We start from the raw sequence: 26,747 nt of genomic DNA, 5'->3' as shown, positions 1-26,747 counted from the left end.
AAATAGCTTTGGAAGAGATAAGAGGTTGGCGCAAAGGATCGCTGGCTCCTGCTTTCTTTAAGTGTAGATTTCAGATACACCTAAATGCTTCACATATTTTACTATTCTTCTCATTCAGCCCTCTTTATAGAAGTTACAGAGCGTATCTGTTGACATGCACATCTATCTCGGTTTTGTTTCAGAAGAATATTCTTTTGGTTAAAATGAGTGTAGCAGCCACTACTGAAATGTCACAACTGAGTGATGCAATTTCGTTGCACAAATAAGACGAGAAAGGCAAAGGGAAAGGTGAGTGCTCTCTCTGCAGACAGAACAACCGTTCTGAAGAGGGGAGTGAAATGAAATACAGATTGTTTGCAAGTTTACCTACACCAGAAAATCCGAATACAGAATAAGGTGTGTTCACACGTGCATGTGCACATGTACAATAATCACGTAGGCTAAATTATTTCCTATATTTACAGCACCATCCAGGAAAATGGGCTGGAAGCAGTTGAGTACCTATTTACCTTTTCACCTTGACTGACGTGTGTTGGGTTAAATGTCACTGATTTGGAGGGTGGAGCATTTCGTTCACTGCTGGATTATGCTCAGCTTTAAAGCCCATCTACACGGACCTCAGAAACTGACTTGGCTCTCTTTGGGGCGGGAGACAGAAATGCTGCGGGTTAGAATTTCATCTGCTGAGGACAAATGCTTGCAGTCATTTCACTCCTCTGATGAAATGCTATCTGACCTGAAACTAAGGTAGTGCAGTTACTCTCCATACAATGGGTGGGAAAAGGTGGAAAACAATATCTCTGCCCTCCAAAATATGAAATAATAACAGTTATTTTAAAAACCGAACTGACAAGCATCAGATAATAGAATCTCAACTATGTAGAACACACTCACCCCAATCTTACTCACATTGTCAAGACAGAGGAGACACAACTTCCTGCCTCACTAGAAGATTTGGGATGCCAATGGAAACTATTAAAACAACACCAAAAGCCCAAGCAAATAATAGCAAAGCTGAAGCCCACATTGTGGACCTGTAGAATACAGAAAGGCCCATGTCAGACCACACAGCTTCTTGCCATCGTAGCACACTTGTGTTGTTCCCTATGGTAAACTACAGAGACATTAGCAGAATCTGATAACTTACTTATGTGCAGTATTGTTTTGTTTAAATTCAGATTTAGAGGTAAAAAAGTAGGCATGAATAATGTGAGTAGAACACTAAAATGTTTCTACACACCATTTTTACCCATGAAAAGAGCTTTTAACCTTAAACCTTTAAACCTTCTTCAGAGCATTCTCCTGCTCACCTATAGATCTTTGTTCCTCCCAGAATAACAGTAGGTATTGCTTTCCACTTTTGGATGGGTTCTGATCAAATTCTTGTCAATGATCAATACAAGTAAGCATACACAGCAGCGCAGACATCAAGAATGCTTCTAAATGACTGCTTTTCACCAAATGGATTTTGTTATTTCGATCCCTTCGTTTACCACTGATTTCATTCTACCAACACTCTTGCATATGTAGATGTAAACAAGTCTTACAGGTTAAAGAGCAGATAGTCTACATTTGGTAATGCAGAAAAAAGCAACACACAAGACATTATATTTTAAGGGACGTATTCCATACTGGAATGCTGCTCATCTCAGAGTTCTCGTACTTAAAATTCCTAAAATTGATTCAATTGGCATTTCAGGGTCTAAACTATAAATACATCCATAGCTTCAGAAATGACACTTGGGGGTTTGCCAGACTCAGATTATGTTCTGTAAACAAGAAAAGCACAGTTCTGCCCTAGGAGTGAACAGAGTAAATAGAATAGCTTAGCAAGTGACTCTCTGCAATCTAGACAAAATGCAGTGCAGCTTATAGCAAAGCATAATGTCCACAGAAATTCATATGTTCATAATTCATTGTGTGAGAGAGAACTGGGAGCTAAATGCCACGTTTACAGATGTGGGTACAATAACGGGCAAGAGGAAGTGCTTGGAGCACACGAGAGAATGTGCTGTGAGAAGCTGAATGTGCACCCAGGTGCACTGCAGAGGATGAGATGGGTGCTGCCCTCACAGGGCAGAGGCCCACCAGCAGGTATGGCCTCGCCAGGAACTCCAGGTCTCCAGCAAACATCAGCACAGGAGAAGAGCAATTGCTATGGGCAGGGGCGGCATCAGCAGGAAAGGAACCTTGCATTGGCAACTCAGGTGTGCACTACAAGTGAATTAACACTTATATAGGTGGGCCTGATTCTGGGACAAGGTAAGCAGGGGTCCCAACACACTGTGGTGCTCCACCCATGGCTGTACAGCCACTGTCTGACTCAACTTTTTTTTTTTCCTTTGAGGAGAGCATTGTGTGTAACTAATTATTATTATTTTTAATATATTATCCATCAAGAGACCTCAGGGACACCAGCCCAACACAGGCAGGTTCACCCCAGGTGATATCTGGGTACGTCCCAGGGCAGGGCCAAACAAAAGAGATGCAAGGCAGGTAGTGGTGACAAGGAGGAGTCCTGCTGGGGTGCTCACCTGCCCCTTGCAGCTCCACCAGAGCTGAAGATGTGACTATGAATTTAGTTTACCTTCCCATTTCAAGAGACGTGGGAAAGTCTGAAATGCTTAAAAACTACTGGGTCGCAGTATAAAGTGTATGATAGTAGCACAGCAAAACAATGGTTAGCAAAAATAAGTTGTAAGATAGGATCAAGAGAAACAGTTGGAGAACATCTAGATAAACACTTAGGAGCACAAAATAGGAAGGGACTCTTTCATTCCTTGCTGATCTTTTGCAACTGTCATGAATAAACCTTCTCATGAGTTTACAAAATGTTTTCTCAGAATTAGTCATTTTTCCCCCCGATTGCATAAGTCTGTCTAATTTGACTACTGCTCTAACATTTTTGTCATTCTCTATGATATATCCTCCAATGAACCTTTATATCCTGTGCCTTCTTCCCCTTTCTGTATGTATAGCCATGGATGGTATGTCAATATAACTTTATCTCAACTTCGTTGTTCCCTGCATGGGCCTTAGTTGAATCTCAGAAAGCATTTGTAAAATTAGCATTGAAAAACACTCTTCTCTGGTGTTCTCAGTGACCCACCACACTTTTTCTCAGCACCAACTCAAGTCCACTATTGATCATCGCATCTTTGCCTTTAGTTCTTTAGGAAATGGGGAAGCTCCACCAAGGATTTTAGGAAATCTGTACAGTTTTGTTCATGAAGGCATTACAGTTTTCAGATCCAAATCTATAAGTTCTTTATCTTAGCAAAAATACTTCTGGACCTGTTCTCAGGATAGCCTTCCTACCTTTCTTCAAAAGGAAGTCCCAGTTACATATGTGTCTTCTTTCTGATGCTAATTGCTAATTCTGATGCTAAACCTTCCCCCTCTTCCCCTCCCATCTTTTCTTCCTTCTGTCTGCAGATCATTTTGTCATCTTTTTGCAGTACACTCAATGAGTTCTCTGTTCCTTGTGTATCAGACACTATCAGCACAATTGTTTTTCTTCTCCACCGATGCTGTTTTCATCCCCCTACTTATCCGCTACTTCTGTTTCTTCTGTTTCTTCCCCTCTCTTTTCTCATTCTTCAGTAAGGCAAATATCTTCCTCAGCTTTATTTTTCTTTCACTTGCCAGTCTCATCAATTTGAACTATGCATCAGTGATTCAAAAGATCACTTCCACTACTTGCCTGCCTTTTTCCAAGCTCTTAAGAGATCTGTGCCTGTAGAGAAAGAAATAGCAATATTTAACTGGAATTATCCACAGTTATCTCTGCATAATCACAGTTCGATGAAGTGATGTGAGATAAGGGAAATGGCAAGTATATAAAATGTTTTAACATAAACAGAATGTGCATGTGAACTTACAGTTCTGTATTTCTTATGAAACGCTGAGCTTACTGCCAGAATTTCAAGCACCAGTAGGATAATAGTTAAGTAGCAGTCAACTTGGTTATCCAAAATGGAGCACAACGCACTAAACTTGCTGTTTGATAGGGAGATAAGCTCACAGGAAAGAAGAAATGCACAAGTACTAGTATAATTAAGTGGAAGACTTAAAAATGCGTTCTACTAGAATTAATTACCAGAAGACACATTCCCAGTGCATTTATTTACAGTTGTGAAATAGTGTAGGGAAAACAGCTTCTTACTGGAATTATTTGTAATGGAAAAGGGCAAAAGTCTAGTCATTATAAATTCATTGTCATGTTGATAAATAAAGAAGCTACCTGAAATAAACAAAAGCATCCCCAGAGGTGCAAAGCAGTCCTGTTGGGGAAGAAGGAACCAAACTCAGAAAAGAGGGAAAGGGTTACGTTATGTGAGCACTGAATCAGGAGATACATTTTACATTTATTACAAAGTAAGGTAATAGTGCTCCAACAAAAATAAAAACCACATATTTTATGCAAGACAAATGAGATCATTAGTTTATGTTTGGAATTGGTCTGATTTCAGTTATAGACCTAGGATTCTCTCAAATGCAGTACTATTTTTTTAAGAAAAAAAAGGCTAATGAAAATGGTCACCTGGGAATGGTCAAAATGGAAAACAAGATCCATCAGCAAGGTTGTGAAAAAGTGCTTGAATAGAGTCATTCATTTTAAGAAAAGCGTTTTCCACATGGATCTGTTTTTCAAACTGCATAATCACTTGGAGAACGTAAGTTACTTTGTCAGTACAAGAAGAAAGCCAGCAGAAATTACTCTTTTTGGGGCTTTTTTGCCCCCAAAAATCCAAGAAAAGTGGAATTACTGCTGGGGGAAATGATCACCCTTTCTTCTTACATTTGTGCACTTATTAGTGAATCGTTAATTTATATACTTCTTGATATGAAGTAGCATGTTCTAAAATGGAGCAGCGTTCATTTGCTATTATGTCAGAGATTGTAAAAGAACTCACAGTTCTTTCCATCATTTGCAAACATCAAAGTAAATGCAATGATTGGCAATCCATCCTGCAGACTGTCAATTTCAGGTTATAGTGGATTAAAAAGAGAATAGAAAGAGGTGAGTCTGGGGGAAAATATGAGGGCAGCTCTGAAATTAATGCCCTGTATGCCCACAACATCAGCAGTGGATGTTGGTGGTACGGCAGTAGAGGCTGAACCTTCCCACCAATATCCCGTTCCATGTTGTTGCTGTGTGACAGATGGCAGCGGAGGGGCACTCTGACACAATGGTGTCTGACATGGAAGTATATATGAAGCAAAGGTGTGGAGCAAATATACCAAGTAGTGGATGTGAGCACATCAAGGCAGGGGGTGGTGCATTGCAGCAGTGAGGACAGTGGGCCACCTCCGTTGTTGAAGAGGTTTACAAGCACAGCATGCAGGCTCTTGTTTATTGCTGGTGAAAAACTGTGCTTTTTAGCTGAGAATTTGCTCTATCAAATAGTGTTATTGTGATCATTTTATTGGTTGCAGTTTCCTTGGAAATAAGTAAGAGGCATTACTTTTGGAGCAATAAGTGTTGCTTTTCAAGCAGTCCTTCCTTTTATTCTTATAGTTACTATGCACAGGTATCTCTGATAACCCCAGGTGTGATACTAAGACAGAGTTTCTTCATTCCTCTATTTTTTTTTCCCTAAATTTCAAAAATGCAGAGCTTTGTAGGCACTTGCACAGAAGCAGAAAGGCAGCTAACAAACTGCACTACACAGCGATGCCCCTGAACTACAATGAGAAATGATGCTCTTGGTCAAGTTCAATATGTTTTAAGTACAGCATAACAATCCATCCTTTGCATCAATCTGTCGTTTAGGTGACAGTGCAGCAGGTGGCCGCAACTCCTCAAAAGAACACTTAACAGTTTCAATAGGAAGGGTTAGTCATTTTTGCTATAGTTTCAGGCTACTTCTTCCAAGCCACTAGACTCATCTGTGTACCATCTTGTTCAAGTCCTAGTTCTCTCACTGACTCCCCAGTTTCACTGGGGGCAATTGAAAAATCTCAGTCCATGTTCCCTGAACAATTCTGTAAATGGATTCTTTCAAGTGTTGAACAAGGCAAAGATTAAGTTTAGCTGATAATGCTACAGTAGGTCGCAGAAGAGTGTCCTTGGAGAGGAAGAGTAATTTCTCAGCATTAACTTAAGAAAAAAGCTGTTGGCACAAACACAGATTCTTAAAAATAAATACATCATCTGTGCAGAATGAAGAATCTAAGGAAATGAGCCTTTATCACAGCTTTTTTTTTAATGTGAGAAGCAGACCATAGTGTAGACCGATTCAATGGCCCACATTAAGTGATAATTTCGTGCTGTAGCAGCAGCTCTGATGCTTCTGTAAATGGAGCCAATGGTCCGCATTGCTTCAAAGGGGTACTGATCATACCCAGCAGTGGATCCAACAATTATGCAGTTGCCTTCTATAGTTAAAGTAGATTCGCATGGAACATTTATTGTTGAACAAAGAGTTATTCTAATGTTTCCAGTGATTTGGAAGACAAAACTTGCTGGAATTAAGATGAGAACAAAACCAAGTGTATGGGAAGACAGTCTTTCCTTGCACAGAGAATTTGTCTGCATTTATTTTCTTAAATGTAACTTTAATTTCTTTTTTAATAACAAACAAAACATTTGCAGTAGCAATACTTGAATAAGCAACTCCAAACAGAAACACCGTGCTATCCACAAGCAAAGTCAATGATGATAGCAAGGAATAGCTTCAGTGAAACAAAAGGAAGCTGCCTTTCAGCCACACTGTAACACAGATAAGATTGATTTGCCAAAGCTGTTCTGATGTATGTGGTTTTTTTATTACAGCATGCAAACTCTGCATTTATGGGAGATAATTGTCTTTAAATTATAATGCCAACATACATTCATACTAGGTGTTTGCCACTGATACAACAAAAAGCACTTACAGTCCAAAAAGTGGTACAAAGACTGTGACTTGCAGAATTTTTCTGACTAGCCATTTACCTCCTCCTGAGTCTGTTCACAGTCCAATATATGAAGGCCTGGGAAAAGGAACTGCAGTGTCATTGGAGAAAAAGGCACAGGAGTTACCTTTCAGCAGCTGTCACTGCTCCTCCAATCCTTCCCAAGCCATTACAATAGCTGCCTAACCTTTTTAAGAAGTTTGCAGCAGCTGCCCAAGTGTGTTTCACTCACTATCAGCCTATCTGTATGGGCAAAGCCTGGCTTTTGGTGTCAGGAAGAGGAAAATGAGTTCAGGAGCTGCACAGGGAGGAGCTGTCTATCTCTTTGTAGGTTTGGATGGACAAACATTGCTATTGCTAGAAGACCAAAGGACCCTGTGCTCCTGTTAAAAAAAGCTATGGCTGAATACTGTTGCCAGTTGGAGGGCAGAAGGCCAGATAGATGCAGGGAAGGCAAGACCCAACAAGGGCTTTGGTGGTTGGATAGCTCACGTCACAATCCATCATCAGCATTCCTGTCAGATATATTAAGATGACCATCAGAGGAGATGCATCCAGCAAAAACAATGACGGCTCATTAAGGTTCCAGAAATAAGTGAATCATTCCAAAGGGCAAAGAAAAGTGTCACTAATCTACAAGTGGAAATCTGCCTTGGGAACCAGAATCAGGAACATAAGGTGATTTCTATTAACAGTGAAGACAGCAGGCTATGAAGCCAAGGAAACGCTAGTGACAGGTAGACAGGTATGCACTAACTTTTCCATAGACAAAACTGTGATTTAAAACACTGCAACGTTATATCGTTAATTATTATTTATTTATTTTTAACTCATGAGGAAAAAACTCAAAGGAAAAAGCCGACTTTAAACTTCCAATTACAGGCATTCTGTAGACTTCGCATTACAGAAAGAGAAGAGGGATCATTACCGTGGTCATGGATCTTTTAGACTCAGTGGAGATGAGGAATGGAAGTACAGGAAGGATGGTGGGATTAGAGATTCCTATGAAGGAGAAGTCCAGTGCTCCCAGCATGAAGTAAGGCTGACTGTGCTGATGACCAGGCTTAGAATCTGGTGTAGAGATTACTGCAGACTCTTAGCCATTGAGTAGGCAAGGAGTTTGATGCTGAAGACAGCCATTCCCTACCATGGCTTTGGACTCCTAGTATCTGGATCCTTTTATGTGGTTTAAAGAGACTTCTAAAACCTACTGCATGGTTCACTTCTACCACTCTTTCCAGTCAATTGTTCAAACTTTTAATTACTCCTATCAAATTATATAGTGTAAGATACAATCAGACATTCTGTATCTCTATGTACTATTAAAATCTCCCCACAATCAGTTTACTTTGACATATTAAAGTGCTGCGTTACCTTCCATCCTTCTCTTTGCTCTGCTGAATCATATGGCTTTTGTCTTCAGGCTATCCCACCTCTAACACTCCAGTCTATGAATTCTCTCCAATAGTTTAATTAACATGATCAGTCCACCAATATACAATAATCAAGTACTGTATGATGGGACGATCACTTCGTTCAACACAGCAATCATCTTTCTGTATACTGAAGCACTCTAGCAAAAGTGGCAGCAAGTGGCTACAACGGTACACTGTTTTCTAAGTCCTTGCTCAGTGGTATGCTATTCTTGTGATGACTATCTTGGTCCATGAACACAGCCAAAATCAGTACAAAGCAGTCAACACAATACAATCTTGTACAGTATTAAATGTCAGTGTTATGAAGAAGGCCAATGGCATCCTGGTTTGTATCAGGAATGGTGTGGTGAGCAGGACTAGGGAAGTCATCCTGCCTCTGTACTCAGCCTTGGTGAGGCCTCACCTCGAGTACTGTGTTCAGTTTTGGGCACCTCAGTACAGAAAGGACATGGAGGTGCTGGAGCAGGTCCAAAGAAGGGCAACGAGGCTTGCGAAGGGCTTGGAAAATCTGCCCTACAAGGAGCGACTGAAGGAATTGGGGCTGTTTAGTCTGGGGCAAAGGAGGCTGAGGGGAGACCTTATTGCTCTCTTCCAATATCTGAAAGGTGCTTATAGTGAGAGCGGGGCCGGGCTCTTCTCACTGCTGACAGGACAAGGGGAAATGGCCTTAAGTTGCACCAGGGTAAGTTTAGGTTGGATATCAGGAAACACTTCTTTATAGAAAGGGTTGTTAAGCTCTGGAATAGGCTCCCCAGGGAGGTGATTGAGTCACTATCCCTGGATGTGTTTAAAAAACATTTGGATGTGGTGCTCAGGGACATGATTAGTGGAGGGTTGTTAGGGGTAGGGTAGGATGGTTGGGTTGCAGTTCGACTCGATGATCTTTAAGGTCTTTTCCAACCTGAGCAATTCTATGATTCTATGAGACCAACAATCTCATACGTGTTCATTCATATTCTATCCCAGGCAACCATCCTAGAAAAGTACAATCCCTTAAATGATTTGAATTATAACCTAAAGCTTTAATTGTTTCTCATTATTTTAGATATACAAAATACAGAACAGAAAAAAAGAATCCTGTATTGTCAATGCTGACAAACTAAGACACTGTTACCAATGCTCCTAGAGATGGGAAAACAAACAGAAATAGCCTAAGGGGTTATGCCATGAACGTGAAAGGGAGGTACAAGCATAAAAAGAGAAAAAAAGGAAATTAAATAAGTGCTAAACAAATAAGATAATACCATTTGGTATCAGAAATTCTTCCAAACAAGCCACTACTAAAGAAAAGACAAGAGCCATCTTTCAGTGACTTCAGGCTCTGGTCAAACTACTGTCACACCAAAGACATCACCTTTTTACATGTCTATTAGGTAGTAGAAAGCAACTTTCTGACAAATTTAACGGGACTTAATTAACATGAAGGACCAGAAAAGAGGAAGAAAATGAGGCGCAAAGGGACAAGGAAAAGTTGTCTACTTCAGATGATGGGTGGGGGCTATAGTAAAAAGTCAGTAAAGACAGTGAGATACCTCAGTGCTCCTTGCTGCCTTGGCTTGGTCTGAGGGCTTTTGATTTCACTGCATCACAACTGAACTTGCTGCAACTGTGGTGACCATATTGGTGCTGACTTGCAAGTAAAAGCATCATTTTACTTGCACAATGAATTTCAAAGTAGATAAAGAGAGGGAAAGCCCTTCCATTCTACCATTTAGACTTAACTCTTAAAACACCAGGTCCACTGTATTGCTTTCCTGTCACAATATCCTATTATCTATCAGATACAATTTCAGTAAAGTCTTTAAACTGGCAGGAATTTTTGACTGCATTAATTCTATTTTTATTTTTTTTCCTGACGTTTACAAATAATTTTATATAACAGACTGAGAGTTACCATCTGTTATCTCAAACTACTTTTAGGTCTTTATACAACACATCCTGTGATGTAGCCTACTTTTTTGCTAGCAGATATCATACTTCACAATTGACAGCATTAAATATGTTGGACTATGACTAATAAAACATTTCTTATTGCTTTGTAACAGTAAATGCTCCACATGTACTGTCCTATCAATCACCGCATCATGAGCAGCTATCATTATAGGTAGTATTTTGCCTTTAGATTGTTGATGATTGGATTTGAACACATGTAGAAAACTGCTAGTTTTGGCCTTGGGATGCAATCAGCAGAGTAGACAGGCCCCAGGCAGCAGTCCTGTAGGCTGCTTACTTGTGACGTTCACTCTCTTTGTCTTTCTGAAGGGAGGGGGTCTTCCTGTTCCACAGCTACCCACAAGCCCTACTCCTACGCAATTCAGTGAGAAGCAAAGTTCTCAGTGTTACCATAAAGGATTTTGTGCGTAAATGCCAAGCTTAACCCTGGCACGAGCTGACCAAAGCCATCTGGCCAGTCTTACACATGATCACACCAGCTAAGCCACACAGTAGAGCTTTCTGAAGAAGACCCTAATATACCTGAACCGTTTGAGCGTTGCCTCTAAATCCAGCTTCAGTGAGCTGCAGCTTATGTGGTGGCTGCTGGAGGTTACCAGAGGACACAATATCCTGAATACCATCACACTGCTACAGCAGCAGGGCTGTTGGTAGTACAAGCCTGGGGAAGGAAGAGGAGAACAAACTGCATAAATATTTAAGGGCCTTTGTTCTCTATGGAGCTTGTACTGATCATTTTATTTGGGTTTTGATCACTAACACTGCTGTTTATCTATTTTAAGCTTTGCACTTTGTTACCTTATCAGACTGCTATTACTTTTCAATCATGTTAAAAAAAAAAAAAAGATTGGTAGAACTTAACTACTTGCTTCCTCTGGCATCATTCCCCATTTTCTATTCTACTCTAGCCTAAAATCATGCACTAAAGCAGGAAATTCAGCAGGGGGGACAGGATGCATGAAAAAGCATGTACAACATCAAGGAGAACCATGACTAGAAAACTATCCTTCAGGTGCCAGAAAGGACCAAGAAATTAATGAGGCTGGGGAGTTGTGGAAAAGCCAAGTCATGAGAGGGAACAAATACATGGGACCTAGAAAACGATAGCATTGTAGTTGGCAGACTGGCACACCAGTAACATTTAATGTATATAGCAGTGCTAGCTCTCCAACTGTATAAGCATACCTACCGTTTCAGTCTTATCTTACCTCCAGGCATTCTAGACAAACACACGTGAGTTTATAAAGAAGTAACCTGCTGTGACCATTTTTGACAGAAGCATTTCTTCTGTCCATATTTAAGTTCTGCAGCACGAAGGGCCACACTGATACTGATGGCATTGCCAATGGGCCCAGCTCAAAGGGCTACTGTTTCACTGCCACACCAGACTGCTAGGCTGCAGAATCTCAGCATCTAACAAAGCACTGAGTGAATTAGGCAGGGTTACGCAACACAACAGCACAAAATAGGTATGGACAGTGACAATGAATATGCATATATTGACAATGCGTACAGTTAGTAGTGAGGAAAGAAGATCACATGAAGCACAACTATCACATCTTTGCTGCAGCCCATTGTATATGCCAACACTGGGCCCATTTGACATCAAGCAGATAGGCAAGTACTGAACTCCAACCACTGTAGATAACCTTGTTTCCTTGCACCTAATGTGGATGGCCTTGAAGCTGTCATTGCTAGATGGAAGCAGTGAGAACTAGGTGCTATACAGCAGTGGATTGACTTTGCAGGACATGCTGAAGGGCTGTGGCTTATGTAAGACCCTCATATAAATTATGCATGCTGGTATAGTCCTTAGGTATGCAATAGATGAACAGTCCCCTCACTGTAAGAGCCCGCATTGGCAAGAAATATAGGAATAGCTTTCACACTGTAAAGCACAGCTGCTGACTTGCAGTACAGAGGTGACCTGATAATCTGGAAGAAGCCCAGGGCTTCAGCTCCATGAACAAGAGTCAGAATGCATTGCTCAGCCCATGCATCTATCACAGCATTTCACAGATGACTGTACTTTGGCCCCGTATCTCCCTCAGCTTCTAAAATGTGCTTTCAATTTAGGAAGAGAAAGAACAAAAAGAATGCAGATTGTCAAACATCTCCCTCCTTGGTGTCATTCTCCTCGAGGGATACTTCGTGGTTCATCTACAACATAGCTAAATGTCATTCAGAAAAAAAAAAAAAACAAGCAACAGGATTCATCTCATTAACACTAAGCAAACAGAAAATGGAGCCAGGTGGTGGCTTTCTTACCTGAATTCATACCTATTAAGCAGGCGATCGATTTAGCGATAAGGCTCTCAGAATGTTCTCTAAGCTCCATGACAGAGGCTCACGAAGAGATGTCTCAGTTCATTTTTGGCCTCTTGGTGTTTTTTATTAGGCATACAGCCACACTTACCACAACATGAGAGAGGAACATGTGAGCCTGCCTGTCACACTTGCATACATTGGTGACTGGCGCATTCCGTGGTCCTCTACAGAAACACAGCTCATCTACAGTATCATTTTATTGGGCAAGAGCAATACAATTTTCATTGAACTAAGGACACTACTTCTTACTTCAAACACCGGAATGTATTTAGCTATCACAAAGCTTCATACAAGTAAAATGTAACGTTCATGTAAAGCATTTTAAATTTCCAGAAAATTCCTCCTTCATGTTCTTATACACACTGCAACACATTGAAGCACAGACAGAATGAACATATTTTATATGAAGCCATGATCTCAGTGCTCAGTTACCAACTCCTTTTTTGGACCAGAGGGAACAAGATGTACTTCAAACTGAAAACTAAGCTTCGGACGTAAACACAAAGCATCAGCAGCTGCTTTAAGCAAACTACAAGCAAAAGAAAACCCCAGAGCATACTGACTTCTACCAGATAAACCAGCAACTAGATTAAAAAGTAGACTTCAAATCGCCTGGAAACGTATGACCATGCTTTTTCCTTTAGTTCCACACTTAACTGTTTCCTCTTTGCAGGTGGCATACTAAGATCTTGCTTGCCTGTGAGATGTGTTTGCATCAAGCACAACCTTCTGGGAACATGTGCCATGGGTAACAGTGGGTCACTCCAACAGTTCCTCCTGAAGTGGTAACTCAAAAAGGGACCAAAAGCAGAACTACCCTTCTTCCCACAACACACGCAAACCCTCACACAGACAGTGGGGTAAGTATTACCTTGTCTTCAATGCCAGCACTTTCATACTAATTCCTTTGTGGTACAAGGCATAAGACATACCCAAAATCCTCACTCCTTGCAAAGAACGGGATTCATTTTCATTAAGAATCGCTAGCATTTACTTTTGTTAATTTAACGCTCATTCTAACAGAAACGAAAGCATCCTATGCAAAGCAGTACATCTAACTTACCAAATGAACTGATATCTTTCAAGTGCTTATGTGCTTATATACTTCAAGTGCTTAAAGATATAACTCCCTAGAAACTGGCATTTCCCCTTACTGTCTTGAGCTGTTCCCTAGTGTAAGCAGGAGGTCTCACCCATTATGTGCGCTGTCCAGGATCCATTACAGCAGAAGAACAGGGGCAGCCTCAGTGGAGGCAAGTGCTCCAATACCAGTTCTGCTAGCATGGGAACACAGCACTCTCCTTGGTGACACAGAGGGCAACTGCACCCTGCAGGGAAGCAACTATTTGGAATCTAAGATTTTAGGTTGATGTCTGCCAGTATCTTTAGAAGCAGCATTGACAGACAGTAGCTGGAGGGGTGAGCAGCTGGTGACTGTTCTTCACAAAATAGGTAAGACAATAGCACAAAAAGACATCAAAACAGGGAATAAGAGCATCTAAAGCTTAATTGTCTATGCTGTGAATCTCAATACGTTTTTATTATTCCATGAGTCAAAAGAAGTGCTCAGAAAAGCTACGGAGGAACATTTCTTGCAGTACTTTCTCATCCAGCACAGCAAACAATACACAATAGAGATACTATAAACTAAATAACTTTACACAGAAATTCCATCAACTCAGCCATGTGCCTATTTTAATTTCTATAACAAATTCACACAAGAAGTTTGACTGAGTGAAACCTCTGAAGAATAAAAGGGAAAAAAAATTCAGCAAGAAACAATACCATAGACAATAACGTGCCAGCAGTACAGCTTTTTAATTGGCATGATGCAATTTTTCTTTCCAAACTAATTCATCAAATCACAATAAGGGATCACTGGATTTGGAAGATAGCAGCTACTCTTTCCATTTTAGGTTTACAGTGTTTTCAGTAATACCAGCTTCGATTTTGCAACATCACTAAGATGAGGTTCTCCACTGCACTGAAGAATTAATCTTTTTTGCCTTCAAGCATCATGTCGCAGCATTATTCATGTAAATAAGCTGTGCAAGTTGGACAGTTAAGCAATAAGTACTATGACAAAGCTAAGCATGGACTCATCTGGACTCTGATTTCTATATGCAAGGGGGCTCTGCCCTAAGAAAGGTCTGGCAATCCCTATTGCAAAACTATACATCTTGAACACAGCTCCCTGAGGAAATCATTGTTGTGTACCTAAAACCTCCCAAGCAATACATAATTGAGTCCTACATGGACATGAGGACAAACCACTGCACAACCACTCACCAGCAATCTCCCACCCCAACCTGCATTATTGTAGTAGCTCTGTCTTATTTTAGTACGGGTTCTCGACACCCTCCCTGAACACTGAAGTTACAATCCACAGCATGAACAATTGATTACTTAGGCAGCAAATGAAGTTTAAGAGAGAGATTTTACACAGGAGGTAAGTACTTAATGGATGCATACTGGAACATCTTTTCCCATTGATTTGCTCAGCCCAGGAGAAAGAAAAACCACACACACAAAGGGAGCCAAATCCTGGTTTTACTCAAGTTCCCCAAGCACAGGAAAAGAAAGCAAGATAGAGGACAATTTCACACCACCCACCTACAGGCACTTAGCTTAGCTGAAGCTCCTTCACCTCCCTTGCAATCAACCTGCAGAGGCAAACTCCTCTGAAAGGACCATTGAGATCAAACTATGTTTGTTAGGGGCGCTTGAAACTGTGATTTACATCAAGAATCTCTTTCTGCCACCTCCACTGAAAGATGAACTTAGTGGGTTACCCAGCTAAAAGAGATGCCTAAAGGTAGATGGTGAAAATACCACCATAACTTCCAGAGCAATCCTCAAGGGGATTCGTTTGCCAACTGCTGTTTCTTGGGATGTGAAAAGCAGGCATCTACTGTATCCCCATGCCTGTTTCAGTTAAGGTGGGAAAAACAAGCAAACAAAAAAACAAATCCAGGGTATGTTTAAAATTTGATAGCTATTTTGTCTCAAAGAGAACACTTAACATGCTATTAGCAAGCATGAAAATGTTTTAGCTTTATGTTACGGAAAGGCTTGAATGAGCAGATAACTCATTGCTCAGTATACAAATGAAGTATTACTAAATTAAACTTGCCAGCAAGAACATTCCTTATATTCTGCAGGGCACTTCACATTCAGCTGAGGTGAAAGAGCAACCTTTATGTGTGTTCTAAATGCAGGAGGAGTGCAAATGTTTAAAAAAATGAGGCAAAGAACCAAATATCTCAAAGTTTACCCAACTCTTACCAATAATAATACATGAGAACTGTGAAGTGGAACCAGTGCTAATACATCAACTTTGAAGTGCTTAGCTACAGCTTTAACTTTCGCTGTGAACTGAAAGGATTAACCATAACCTGCTTGCAGCCAGACCTCGTAAGGGCTGAAAAATTAACTCTCATTTTTAGGAACATAAGAGACAGTTATGCACATTTATTGTAAATGCTTTAATGTATTTCAAGTTTAAGCCATGGCAATAAGCGCTCGGTCAACACGCTGAATTTCAATCAAAACGATACCCTCAGCCAACGCTATGAACATACCAGCAATTTCAATTAATTCACAAGAGAAGACTCACGGTTTCTTTTTCACAAAGAATATATCACAATACAGAAATAAAAATCTCAGAAGTTCACCTAAAAAAACACTGCTGGCACCAAGCCGTACAATGATAGTAAACTACACTGTGAAACAATCTTCTCACTGTAAGGAAAGCAGCAATTCACATACTTCACTCCTGGTAGATATTCAGATCTTTTACTGTTCAAATCAGAGCATTTAAGATCACACGTACAAGTTTTGCATACTCAGAACACAGAAAATACAAGTTAGTCATCACTCGGTCTTCAAGAAATAGAAAATCCACCTTCCAGCGGTGCCATGTGAATAAGAAGGTGTAAGCACTGGAAAAAACGCAGACACTTGCTCTTCAGATCAAATTAAAGTGCCCTCCAAGCAGCGTGAAACTAATGGTTTCTCACCCGGGCTGCAAAAGCAGCAGCATCCCGCTGACAGGGTCAGACCCCGCACGTCCCAGCGGCCACGGCTGGGCAGGAGGAGAGGAGAAGAGAGGAAGAGAGGAAAAGAACCGCTGCCACCTCAGCAGCGTCCAATCCCGGGAAAACAAAGGGGATTCCCATTGTCATTGTCTTCGTCTGCAGCTGATCATCACCAGCACTAGCAAGGCAGTAGCTTGCGCAGTTATCTCCACAGCGGGCAATGTCACAACCCGACCAACAGCACAAACTACTACCTCAGCCAGGCCTGGCGCACCCGGCCCCTGCTGGGGGGAACGAGCAGGCAGACACCGCGTCACCGATAAACGAAGTTACAGGGAAAAACAGCAGGAAGATAAAAGGGCTCTGGGGTCTTTTGATGATCCTCGTCTCCTTTATCTGCTGCAGACATCAACCAGACTCCTCTCGTCTGACTGAAAAGCGGAGGGAAACCCCGCCCAGCTCCCTCCCCAGCGCTGCCCTTTTCCTTGCATGACCTGAAGCCGACGGGCAGAGCTCCATTTATCAGATACATCACAGACCCCAGCTGGTGCAGCAGAGGGCACGTTTAATTTCAAAGTGCCACCGCTCCGCACACCTATAACAGATGGGGAGGGAAAGAAGAGAGGGAGGAAGGAAAGGAGAGAAGCGGGGGGCAGCGGGCACGGCAGACAACCACCCCCAGCCCGCCCGACCCTCCCCGCGCGGAGCCGCGGCCCCGTCCCGGCGCTGACCCCCGCCGCCCCCCGGGGAGCGCGGGGTGGGGGCGCTGCCCGGCCCCGCTCTCGCAGCTCCGCCGCGCCGCCGCCCGCAGGGCCGGGAGGGACCTCCGCGCCGGCGCCCTCAGCGGGAAGCGCCCGCCGCCTCTCCCGGGCCGCGGTGCCGGCGGGAAGAAGGAAGCCGAACCCTCGAGGGCGCCGGGGCGCAGTCCTCGCGATCGGGGAAGGGAAAGCGCTCGCCTTGCCGAGGCCGCAGACAAAGGGGCGCCGGGCGGCCCCGCTCCCGCCGCGGCTCCGTCCCTCGCCGCCGACCGCCGCCGCCTGTGTGTCCGGCCGAACCATAGAGATCGTTTAAGGCGGGGGGGAGAGAGGGGCTCATCCGCTGCCCACGTGACTGGACATGTCACTCACCCGGCCGGCGCCATCTTGGGGAGGGAGGGGATGCCGCTGCCCCCGGCTCGCGTTCAAGATGGCGCGGGCGGGCGGGCAGAAGGCCGCTGCTCGGAGGAGAGCGCTGCGCCACTCCCCTCGGCTCCCGCCGGACTGCGCGAGTGGGGGGAGTTAACGCTCGTCCGGAGGATGCTGGGAGGGGGGAGCTCCCGCTCTCGATCCGGGGCTCCTTGAAAGACGCGGGAAGAGCCGCCCGCCCGCTGGGGCTGCTTGCTGGGACCGCCGCCGGGGGGAGCTCGGCGCGGCGGGACCTCGCCCGACTGTCTCACAGTGCCGCGGGCGGAGGGGCGCTGAGGGCCGCGGGGAGGGAGTGCCGGTCGGCAGCGCTCCGAGGCCCCGAGCCCGGTCCGGGGGAGGGCAGCGCTACGCGCCGCACCCCGCGCGGAGGGACTGTGCGTTCGAACGCCTTTTTTGTTGAGTCAAATCTGAACCTGAAGGCGCTTGTGTTTTTAAATGGGAATAGACCACAGTGCGATTGATCCGTGCTAGAAACTGACTGAACGTCATTACGAGAGCACGCAAAGTTAGGAGCGCCGATGTTTTAAGCAAGTTCATTTTGTCCCTCAACACATCTGGTGACCAAACTGCCAAAAAATCGCTACCAATGCCTGCACAAAGCAGGGGGATTGAAACTCGATGATCACTGTGGTCCCTTTCAACCCAGGCCATTCAGCACGAGAGGAATTAGGGGCAGGAGTCAAACCCACAGAGATGGAGGGTGCAGAAATGACCCTATGTGCAACTGAACATAAAGGAAATAGAATAGCCTTGGGTTTCTCAGCACAAAGCTACCCACACAGCTTGGTCCTAGCATAAAACCCAGTGACAACTTGGAGGAAATCTGTTGACAAAGTCATGCTGGAAAGCAGCCAGAACGCTGCCTCCGAGATCCAAAGATGGCAATACTTTATAATGATCCTGTAGTTGTCTGCTTTAAAGTTTGCACCTATGTTGGCAACAGGGTTGATAGTACATCGACTGCTTGTTTAAAAGACATTGAAACCAGTGACATTCTGCTGGAGGAAATACACGGACCATTTCTGGTATGTTTTTGATACTGGCTGCAAAGTTGAACGTTCTAAGAGGCCTCATTCCTACATAAAGCCACGTAATGATATTTCACGTGGGTCAGTAAGACTTAGAGTAATTCTGCTATTTGAGGTCAGTGCAGAGGAAGTTAAATACTATGAAGGAATGGGTACACCAGGTGAGTGCAGGTTCTACTCTACTGCTTGTGTATGGGTAAAAAAGCAGTTCTGAAAAAGAAGCACAAATGGGAAAACCTAAGTGCTTATTTGAAAAACACACACACACAAGCACGTACGCACACACACACACACAAAACCAGAAAAGTGACTTATTTTTAATAGTGATAAAAATAAGCAGGGAGCTGTTTTTTGCCTTATCTTGCACTTGTATTTATCTTTCTGAAAAGATTACTACTTTGTTAGCAATTATTTAAATGTTTGCTTGCAATTAAACAATAGCATTTGTGCTAAGATTGCCATCTTTTCCAATTAGGAAATGCACTGTATATAATTAGCAATTCAGTATCTTATTTTTTAAATTCAATTTTTTTTTCCAGAAAATGTTCTAAGTACATTTTTCCCAATTATTTAACATCCCATTAGTCATCATAGGGCTCTATTTGGATGCAAAGTAGAATTATATGGAAAAAGGCATTCAAGCTAATTCTTTCTTACATCGATCTGTTTCAGATGTGCTGGATACATTCAGGAAATACCTAATGATAAAAAGAGACAGAACTGTTTGTAGCTACCATTCAGCTTTTAGACAAAGTACATTTTACCCTCACAGACCTTTCCTATGCATGGAAGAGGAAAAAGCAAGCTTTCTTCTTTTTCAGCTCCTAAACTTTTTCCAACTTTGAACTGATTGTTTGACTTCAGCTGGATAAAGTACAACTGAGCTGCAAGAAGCTACTACAATCAGACCATGGTTTAGCTCTTCAAAAACTTGCTTCTCACTCTAACAAGGCAGGGCTGCATACTACTCCGTCAGTTCACTGCATTCTCTTTAAGGCTTTGCCAACACATAACTGCTTAAAAATTTAAGAGATTATAGTGCATTCGGCTTTAACACAGGTTATTGATTTCATATTTTATGAGAAAATATTTAAATAAGACTTCTCTAAAAGAAATGTAAATGTCTTTCCTCATTTGTTCTAGGGCAGTACTGTGTGCAGAGTCAAAGGACTGTTTTAGAGGTAAGGCAGTGCCATATCGTGCTACAACACCAAACCTGGAGGCATGAACAGATGTTCAGTAAGCATATCTGCAAGTAATAGTTCTGATGTACTCCAGAAACTGGTTCTTTGTACGTGGACATACGAGTAGTACTATGTGCATAATATTCCTGTCTCTTTCCATGCTTGCTCGTGAAAGAGGTTGATCAAAACCAGACTTCTGTCTGCGCATTTTAAAGGTCTTCTATTGGTGGCAATCCAGTTTTGACTGCTGTTTCTTTGTGGGGTCTCAGTCCCTTTCCTGATATGACCTGATGTGATGGGGGAAAGAAGGTAGAGTCCTCTGGCAAGGAAGCCAGAAACTTAAGCAATTCCTTGACAATTTTAACTGTTCCAAGAAATAGCTAACATTAAAAACTTCAGAGAAGGCAATCCTAGGTTTCCCAACAGTCTGTCACCCTCACCAGCTTCAGCAATCTTGAAGATGTCAGCTTTGGAAATATTACTGGTCATGGCCAAGTCACTTAGCTCATTCCAAGCCTAAGGCAGGTATTCCGTACACAGAGAGCAATAATTATCATTCCAGCTTAAAGACCACGGTCTTCAAAAATAAAACTGAATATGCTAAACAGGCATCTGACTTAGAAGGGATTTTCCTTCCTTCTTATCTCTGGGCAACCCCTCCTGAAAGACTAAAAGTAAACCAAAACAAAAAACAAACCAACATACATTCTTAACAATATTAAACAGGCATAAGCTGGGGCCTTTGAGTATGTTTCAACTTTGCAGTATTTCAGTATTTCTGATCAAAAACTAAGATGGTAGCTGTGTTTAACACATCCTTTCTGTTGAGAACATGCTTCAGGTGATAGGGGATTATAGTGTTGACAAATGAGATTCCTTTAATTAGCAAACACTGCTGTAAAACATTTTCAGAACCAGTTTTGGTAGTGTTAAGGACAGCCATTTTTATACTGGAGTAATTTCTTAAGGAAAACCATCAAAACATGGGAAACCATCAGTCTCCTATTCAATAAAGGTGGCAGAATAAAATGGAGAAAACTCACTGCTGCTTGAGTGCAGAATCTTACATTTATCTTGATGAACTGCATCTTAGTGTTTGGGAGACAATTTCCCCAATTGAAGTGTTCTGTATAATCCTGTTTTCTAGCATACTTGTAGTACTGCTTTTCATGCAATTTCACTTTTTTTTATTGTGAAATCATTCTGTGTAATTCAAAATCTGAAGAGAGTTTTTTGTACGTCCTACCTACATCATTATCTGTGTTTCCACTGAATAAAACCTGAAGGTTGTAAGAAACAAATAAATGTTGAGTTCTATTTTATTTATTTAGAAAGAATGAGTAGCCTTGTCTGATCTACATTCCAGCACAAACAAAGGCAATAACACCACTGTAATATGCTTGTATCAGTATAGCAAAACACACATTTTTTTACTAAAACATACTTGTGAAACTTGAAGATTATTTACTCCCCAAATGAAATCTATGTTTTACATGAACTCCTACAGTCATTTTTGTTGGAGTTGCACTTGCCCTGGTAAGCAAAATACTGTGTAGACTAACAGGTGTCCTTGCTCCCAAAACTTACACAAGAGAGTCATGGACATACTAGAGAGAGTCTAACAAAGGTCCACAAAGATGCTTCTAAGAATAACTTTTCATGTAAGAAATTTCCTGCTTTAGCCATCTGTTCCTTCTTAGAGCTACTACGTGATGTTAAATCCTTGTGTACATTGGGGCAATGCTCATGGCATTGAGACATACGAGTTCTTCCAAGTAATCAACAGTCTTGATATGAGCCTTGTAATAATGTGGAAGACCCTCGCATTTTCTCTTTGGATTCCCACTCCACATTTCTTTTTAAGGTTACAGAGAAGAAGAAAAAAAGTGAATTATGTGGTTACATTTGGCAGTTAATGTTTCTCTTCTAACTTCCAGCTGACATATTTCTATACACTCAGCTGAACAACCTTTTCTAGTTGATTTCACTGACACAACGCAGACCTCAATCCTGAAAATGTCCATTTATTTTATTTCACATGCCTAAGCAACCCTACAGACTTGAAGAGAACAACTTGGACAAGGCTTTACTCAATAGGTAACGTTAAATTTTTTCAGGAACAAAACTGCCTTGCTTGGAACAGATGTAAGAATATGAAATTTAAATACTCAAGAATGCTGTTTACGTGAGAAGCCCTAAGAATATTCAGCAAAAAGTAAAAAATAAAAAAAATAAACTGATACTTTAAGTTGGAGGAAATATTTGAGTGCTGGACAAGGCACCGAGAACAGAATAATTCTTATTCACAGAAATCAGTCAGTTAAAATAAAACTGTTCATACAAAAAGTATTTTGAGTATGGTCAACCTCAACCTGCATGTCCAAAATGTGCCTCAAATAGCACAGACATTATTCATTTGATAATAAAGAGGGAAGGAAGGAAAGCAACCTTAGTGGTAATTTATTTCAAAGCCTTTGGAAGATTAATATCTATGGATGATAAAATCAGGTAAGACTCACACAGCCCCACACCCTCTTTAAAATAAAGCTGAAGATTTGCTTAATAAGACAGGATGAATCTGTGTTATCACTGAAAAAGCAGGCAGAAATTAATGATAAACAAACTCATCCACAGTTTGGTTTGCATGCCTCTTTCCAGAATTTCTTGTTAAGTTAGCAGATCTTAAAGCAAATTAATACCCTTTCTCTGCTCAACTCCCTGCTTTTTTTGAGGACTTAATAGGCCTTGTCTTATCTGTCACTAAGTAGTAGAGCATTTGCAAGGTTTTCACTTTCAGAGTACGAATAATCTTGTTATTTGTACCTGGGACCCACATCTGCTTCTGCAAACAGGCTATTTTGACAAAAAATAGAAAGGAAGGTCTTTGTTTCCTTAATGTAAAACGTGTTCTTTAAAAACTATTCACATTTGAAGGTTGAGTTCCATGCAACTTTGGTCAAAGAGATATGTGCAAGATCTTCAAGCCTCCCTCTCTGAATATCCTTTTTGAAAGGATCACAAAACTGGAATTTTATAGGAGCAAGCTGTTCAAAGGTGTGGTTACAAACATTATTCGCAGAGGGTACTTCTAACCCTGATCAGTTCCTGGCAACTTGACTTGAAGCTCCTGCAATTTCTGCTTCTATTCACAAGTACCAATTAACGTCCTTTCAGTCAGGAAAGTGTAAAGCGAACAGATCTAACACCATGGTAATCACTTTTAACATCTACAAAGACTTCAAGGCCTAAAGGAAAGCTCTGAAATACACAGAAAGGCACCTTTTTTTTCCTCTTTTTTTTTTTTTTTTAAACATTTGACCTTTGTGCTTTCACATCACAGGCTAAAATATATGAACACAGGCGAAACATTTAATGAATCATTATTTCATTAAGAGTTTAAACGCTGTCACAAATTTTATAAACAATACTACTAGAAGTGTTTTGCTTCAATTATGTATTATGTGAAATGGAAAGAAAATTCACATTTACTTAATGAAAATTTTACTGAACTTCTAAACGAGTAGCTATCTTCAAAAATACACTTCTCATGGTTTTATATCAGAGAGTTTATAATTAAAAGGTTAGAACAATTTGGATTTAAAAGACATTACAAAACAAAGCACTTAAAATTACTGAACAAAGTATTACAGCCAAGTATTTCAGATATTTGAAATCCCCTTTCTTGGGTCATGATTCAAAGACTACGATACCTGCAAGTAAGGTCAAAAAAGACTAATGACCCTCAAATATGTATCTTTTAAAGCAAGGCTGCAACTACAAAAATGAACAGAGTTGAGTATAACAAACATTTCAAAAGAAATATATTATGAAGTGAGGTATGGTAGTGTCGAAGTGCTACAGTGGATTTCTGCATATTCAAACCTATTCCAGGTCAACGACACTGACGTTTGAGATCAGCAGGCTACTGCCTGCTCGCTGCAATCTTGTCATATGACCTCTTCATTTAGATAACCAATGGCCACAGAGAAGATACATTCAATTAAGCAAAAAACTAATAACATGATCAGATATGAACAAGCATATCTGGCAATTTAGAAGGCAAAGTATAAGTAAAAATGCAAGCATACAGCTTATAATAAATAGTTTTTCAAGCATTTAACATTATCAATATTTTAAAAAGAATTTAAATAATAAATGCAACTATTTTATACAGAACTGTACCATTTATTATACACACAAGTATTTCAGTTCCCTTTGTTTACAAAGGCTGGTTACAGATATATGGAATGTTACAGTACCATCTTGCATAAAATTTTAGTACAATTCGTACTTCAAAAAAAGGGTGCAAAACACCAGCCTAATAAATCTGACTGAATTGAAATATTTTTAATTACATCATTAACACATACACAACAAGCTGTACATAAGCCCACTTTTCAATCACCACTTCAAGATACTGTAGCAAGTACATTAGATTATAAACGATTCCAACTACTCAGTTAAAATTATTAAAGGTTTGCACTGCTACTCACTCTCGAACCTTTGAGATATAGCTTGTATTCATGAATTACTGAGCTCTTGTTAGTACAGTTAAAAGGCAGTCAGCATTGGTTGCCAAGTACTAACCACAAGAGATTTTCTCAGAGAAACGTCACCTGGGAACAAACATTTTTGGATACTTTTTTTCCTTCAAAAATTAAAAAAAAAAAAGTTTTATGGGGTCAAGACTCTCCGTTCTGTACCTTGGATGCTGGTGGATGCATGAAGTCCTTAAAGGGAACTAATGCCTCTTTCAGAGCAGAGCACACTTCTGATGAGGAGCAGGTGATACATTCTACTAAAGTCGGGTACAAGGCAATAACTTGTGCCCATGTGTTAGCATCAACTGCAATGAAGAGAAGAACAGATCAGATCACTTAGTACTGTTCAAAATTCTTGCTACACTTTATTAAATAAATAAGTTAAGGACACATTCACATGCCCAAACACAGGTACGCAGTGCTACTGAGACACTAAGACATCTCTACAGGGCCCTCAGGTATGATGTAGGATTTGCAGTAGAGCCACACTTCTGAAGCAGCAGGTGGAAGCCAGGTGACAGATCCACAAAATGGCGTTGTGTGCTTTTGTTTCTACATGTGATTCACCCACTGTATTTTCTTGGATGAAGAGCATCTAACACTTTGAAGATACTACTTCTGTTAAGTCTATAACACGCACACATTTTTCTACTGGCTTTTCTCAGCTACTCATAGAAAGCAAAATTGGACACACATTTTACTTCTGGAAACATCAGCAATAAGACTATCTATTAACTTCAAATTATTTCCAGATTACCAGAACTATAAAAAGCAGAGGGAGAAACTCTGGACCAGAGCACAAACAATATCCACGGTAGTATTTGTTAGTACAACAATTGAAAATAAACATAGTATATGAATCTTATTTACTATATCAATTCCTTGTTTATCTGCTTTAACTTTGATTTCAAGAGAGCACAAAACCTTGATTTCAAACGTTAATAATTTTATCACAAAAATAAAATGATTCAAAAGTAAGAGAAGTAGGAGCAAAGTGATTCTCTAATGTGTCTGGTAGCCCTCTTCATAAGAAAGTATGCAGCAGTTTTGGCAGTCACTGCCACACACTGATCAGGTGATCGCTCATTTTTAGTAAGAAGGTTATGGGCAACAATGCAGCTGAGCTGGCCACTCTATCCCTTCAAAAGAGAGCCCCAGCCAAGTAATCCTTTAACTGCCTTCGGGGTATGCTAGAAGCTTTATGTACTCTTGCACAGTTCTGTCCTCAGCCTCTTACTGTCAACCAAGGAAACAACAGCATCACCACAGCTCCCTGCTCACTGATGCTGCAGAACATCGCATCTTTCAGAAAACCCACCTACCTATGTTCTCCTGGGAAGTCTACTTTGTTTCAGGATTTACAAGGTTTTTTCCCTTCCTCTTAATATCAAAAGCAGGGAAGGTAGATGGAGGTGATATATATGCAAATCTGTCAGAGTTGCAGGGTACAGCGCAGCTAGTTTAACAATGTATTATGATTATACTAATAATATGCATAATAATGAGCATCTGATAACAGCTTGAATATCTGGAACTACAGAAGAAGGGAAACTACCCATCGGTACAGACAAAAACATCATCTACTTATCAGAAGTTCACTTAGTATCTCCCAACATTTTTGGTGGGAACTGTCTGCATACAGAAGGTGGAGCCTACAGGAGGAACAGGACTTGTTCACATAAATAAAGTCATGGCCATCAGTTGCAATCAGTCCTTTAAATACATCTTTCAAACATTTCACATCACCACTTAGCATCAACGAACAAAGAAATGTTTCTCATTTGTTTCTCATTATGAGGGCAGGAGGTACTATAGCAGAAAGGGAGGGGAAGCAAGACCTCACATTTAAGTGTTTAGCAGCCTGCTCATCCCTTTAATTTGAACACCCCTTTTACTGGGGAGCGCACCTATGTGAACCAGATCCACAGCAATCTAAAAAAGCTATAATGAAAAGAAGATACAGTAAAACTCACAGCTATACATATGCTTCTATTTAAGAATTCTGTTGACATTTTATGGAAGTTTTGTTTGTTTTTAAAAGATACCAAGACCTATCTAACACAAGACATCATAAAAAGAAGTTTTCTATTTTTAAATATATCTTAGAACCTTATACTGCTAGGTATACTGGCAAATGTTTTTGTTTTCTACGTGCCACC

At 41.0% G+C, this 26,747-nt stretch overlaps 2 protein-coding genes and 1 non-coding gene across 7 annotated transcripts in view; all 3 read right to left on the bottom strand.

The window, feature by feature from the left end:
- Positions 1-16,078: 16,078 nt before the first annotated feature.
- On the bottom strand, positions 16,079-17,860 carry LOC124417589 (collagen alpha-2(I) chain-like). Its single transcript, XM_046943747.1, has one exon. The coding sequence runs from the start codon at positions 17,707-17,709 to the stop codon at positions 17,044-17,046; it is 666 nt and encodes a 221-aa protein (XP_046799703.1). The 5' UTR covers positions 17,710-17,860; the 3' UTR covers positions 16,079-17,043.
- Positions 16,079-26,747, bottom strand: part of MON2 (MON2 homolog, regulator of endosome-to-Golgi trafficking) — a 78,016-nt gene continuing 67,347 nt past the window's right edge. For 3 of the 5 annotated variants that reach the window (XM_015281478.4, XM_015281484.4, XM_015281491.4), the window contains one exon: positions 16,079-24,893. In XM_015281478.4, the coding sequence (XP_015136964.1) occupies positions 24,730-24,893 (164 nt within the window). In that variant the 3' untranslated portion in view covers positions 16,079-24,729. The remainder of the gene's footprint in view (positions 24,894-26,747) is intronic. The other 2 variants (XR_005857370.2, NM_001199605.3) reach the window with 2 other exon arrangements.
- MIRLET7I (microRNA let-7i) lies at positions 16,831-16,914 on the bottom strand. Its single transcript, NR_031393.1, has one exon. It is a non-coding gene; the product is annotated as a microRNA let-7i (primary transcript).

The sequence above is a fragment of the Gallus gallus genome, chromosome 1 (genome assembly GCF_016699485.2).
Source record: "Gallus gallus isolate bGalGal1 chromosome 1, bGalGal1.mat.broiler.GRCg7b, whole genome shotgun sequence".
Classification (NCBI taxonomy): Eukaryota; Metazoa; Chordata; class Aves; order Galliformes; family Phasianidae; genus Gallus; species Gallus gallus.
Note: the sequence above shows the minus strand (reverse complement) of the source record. Positions and strands in the feature narration are given on the sequence as shown.

Bases quoted from the DNA above. Each gene is read 5' to 3' on its own strand.
- LOC124417589 (XM_046943747.1), bottom strand. From the start codon at position 17,709: ATGGTTCGGCCGGACACACAGGCGGCGGCGGTCGGCGGCGAGGGACGG.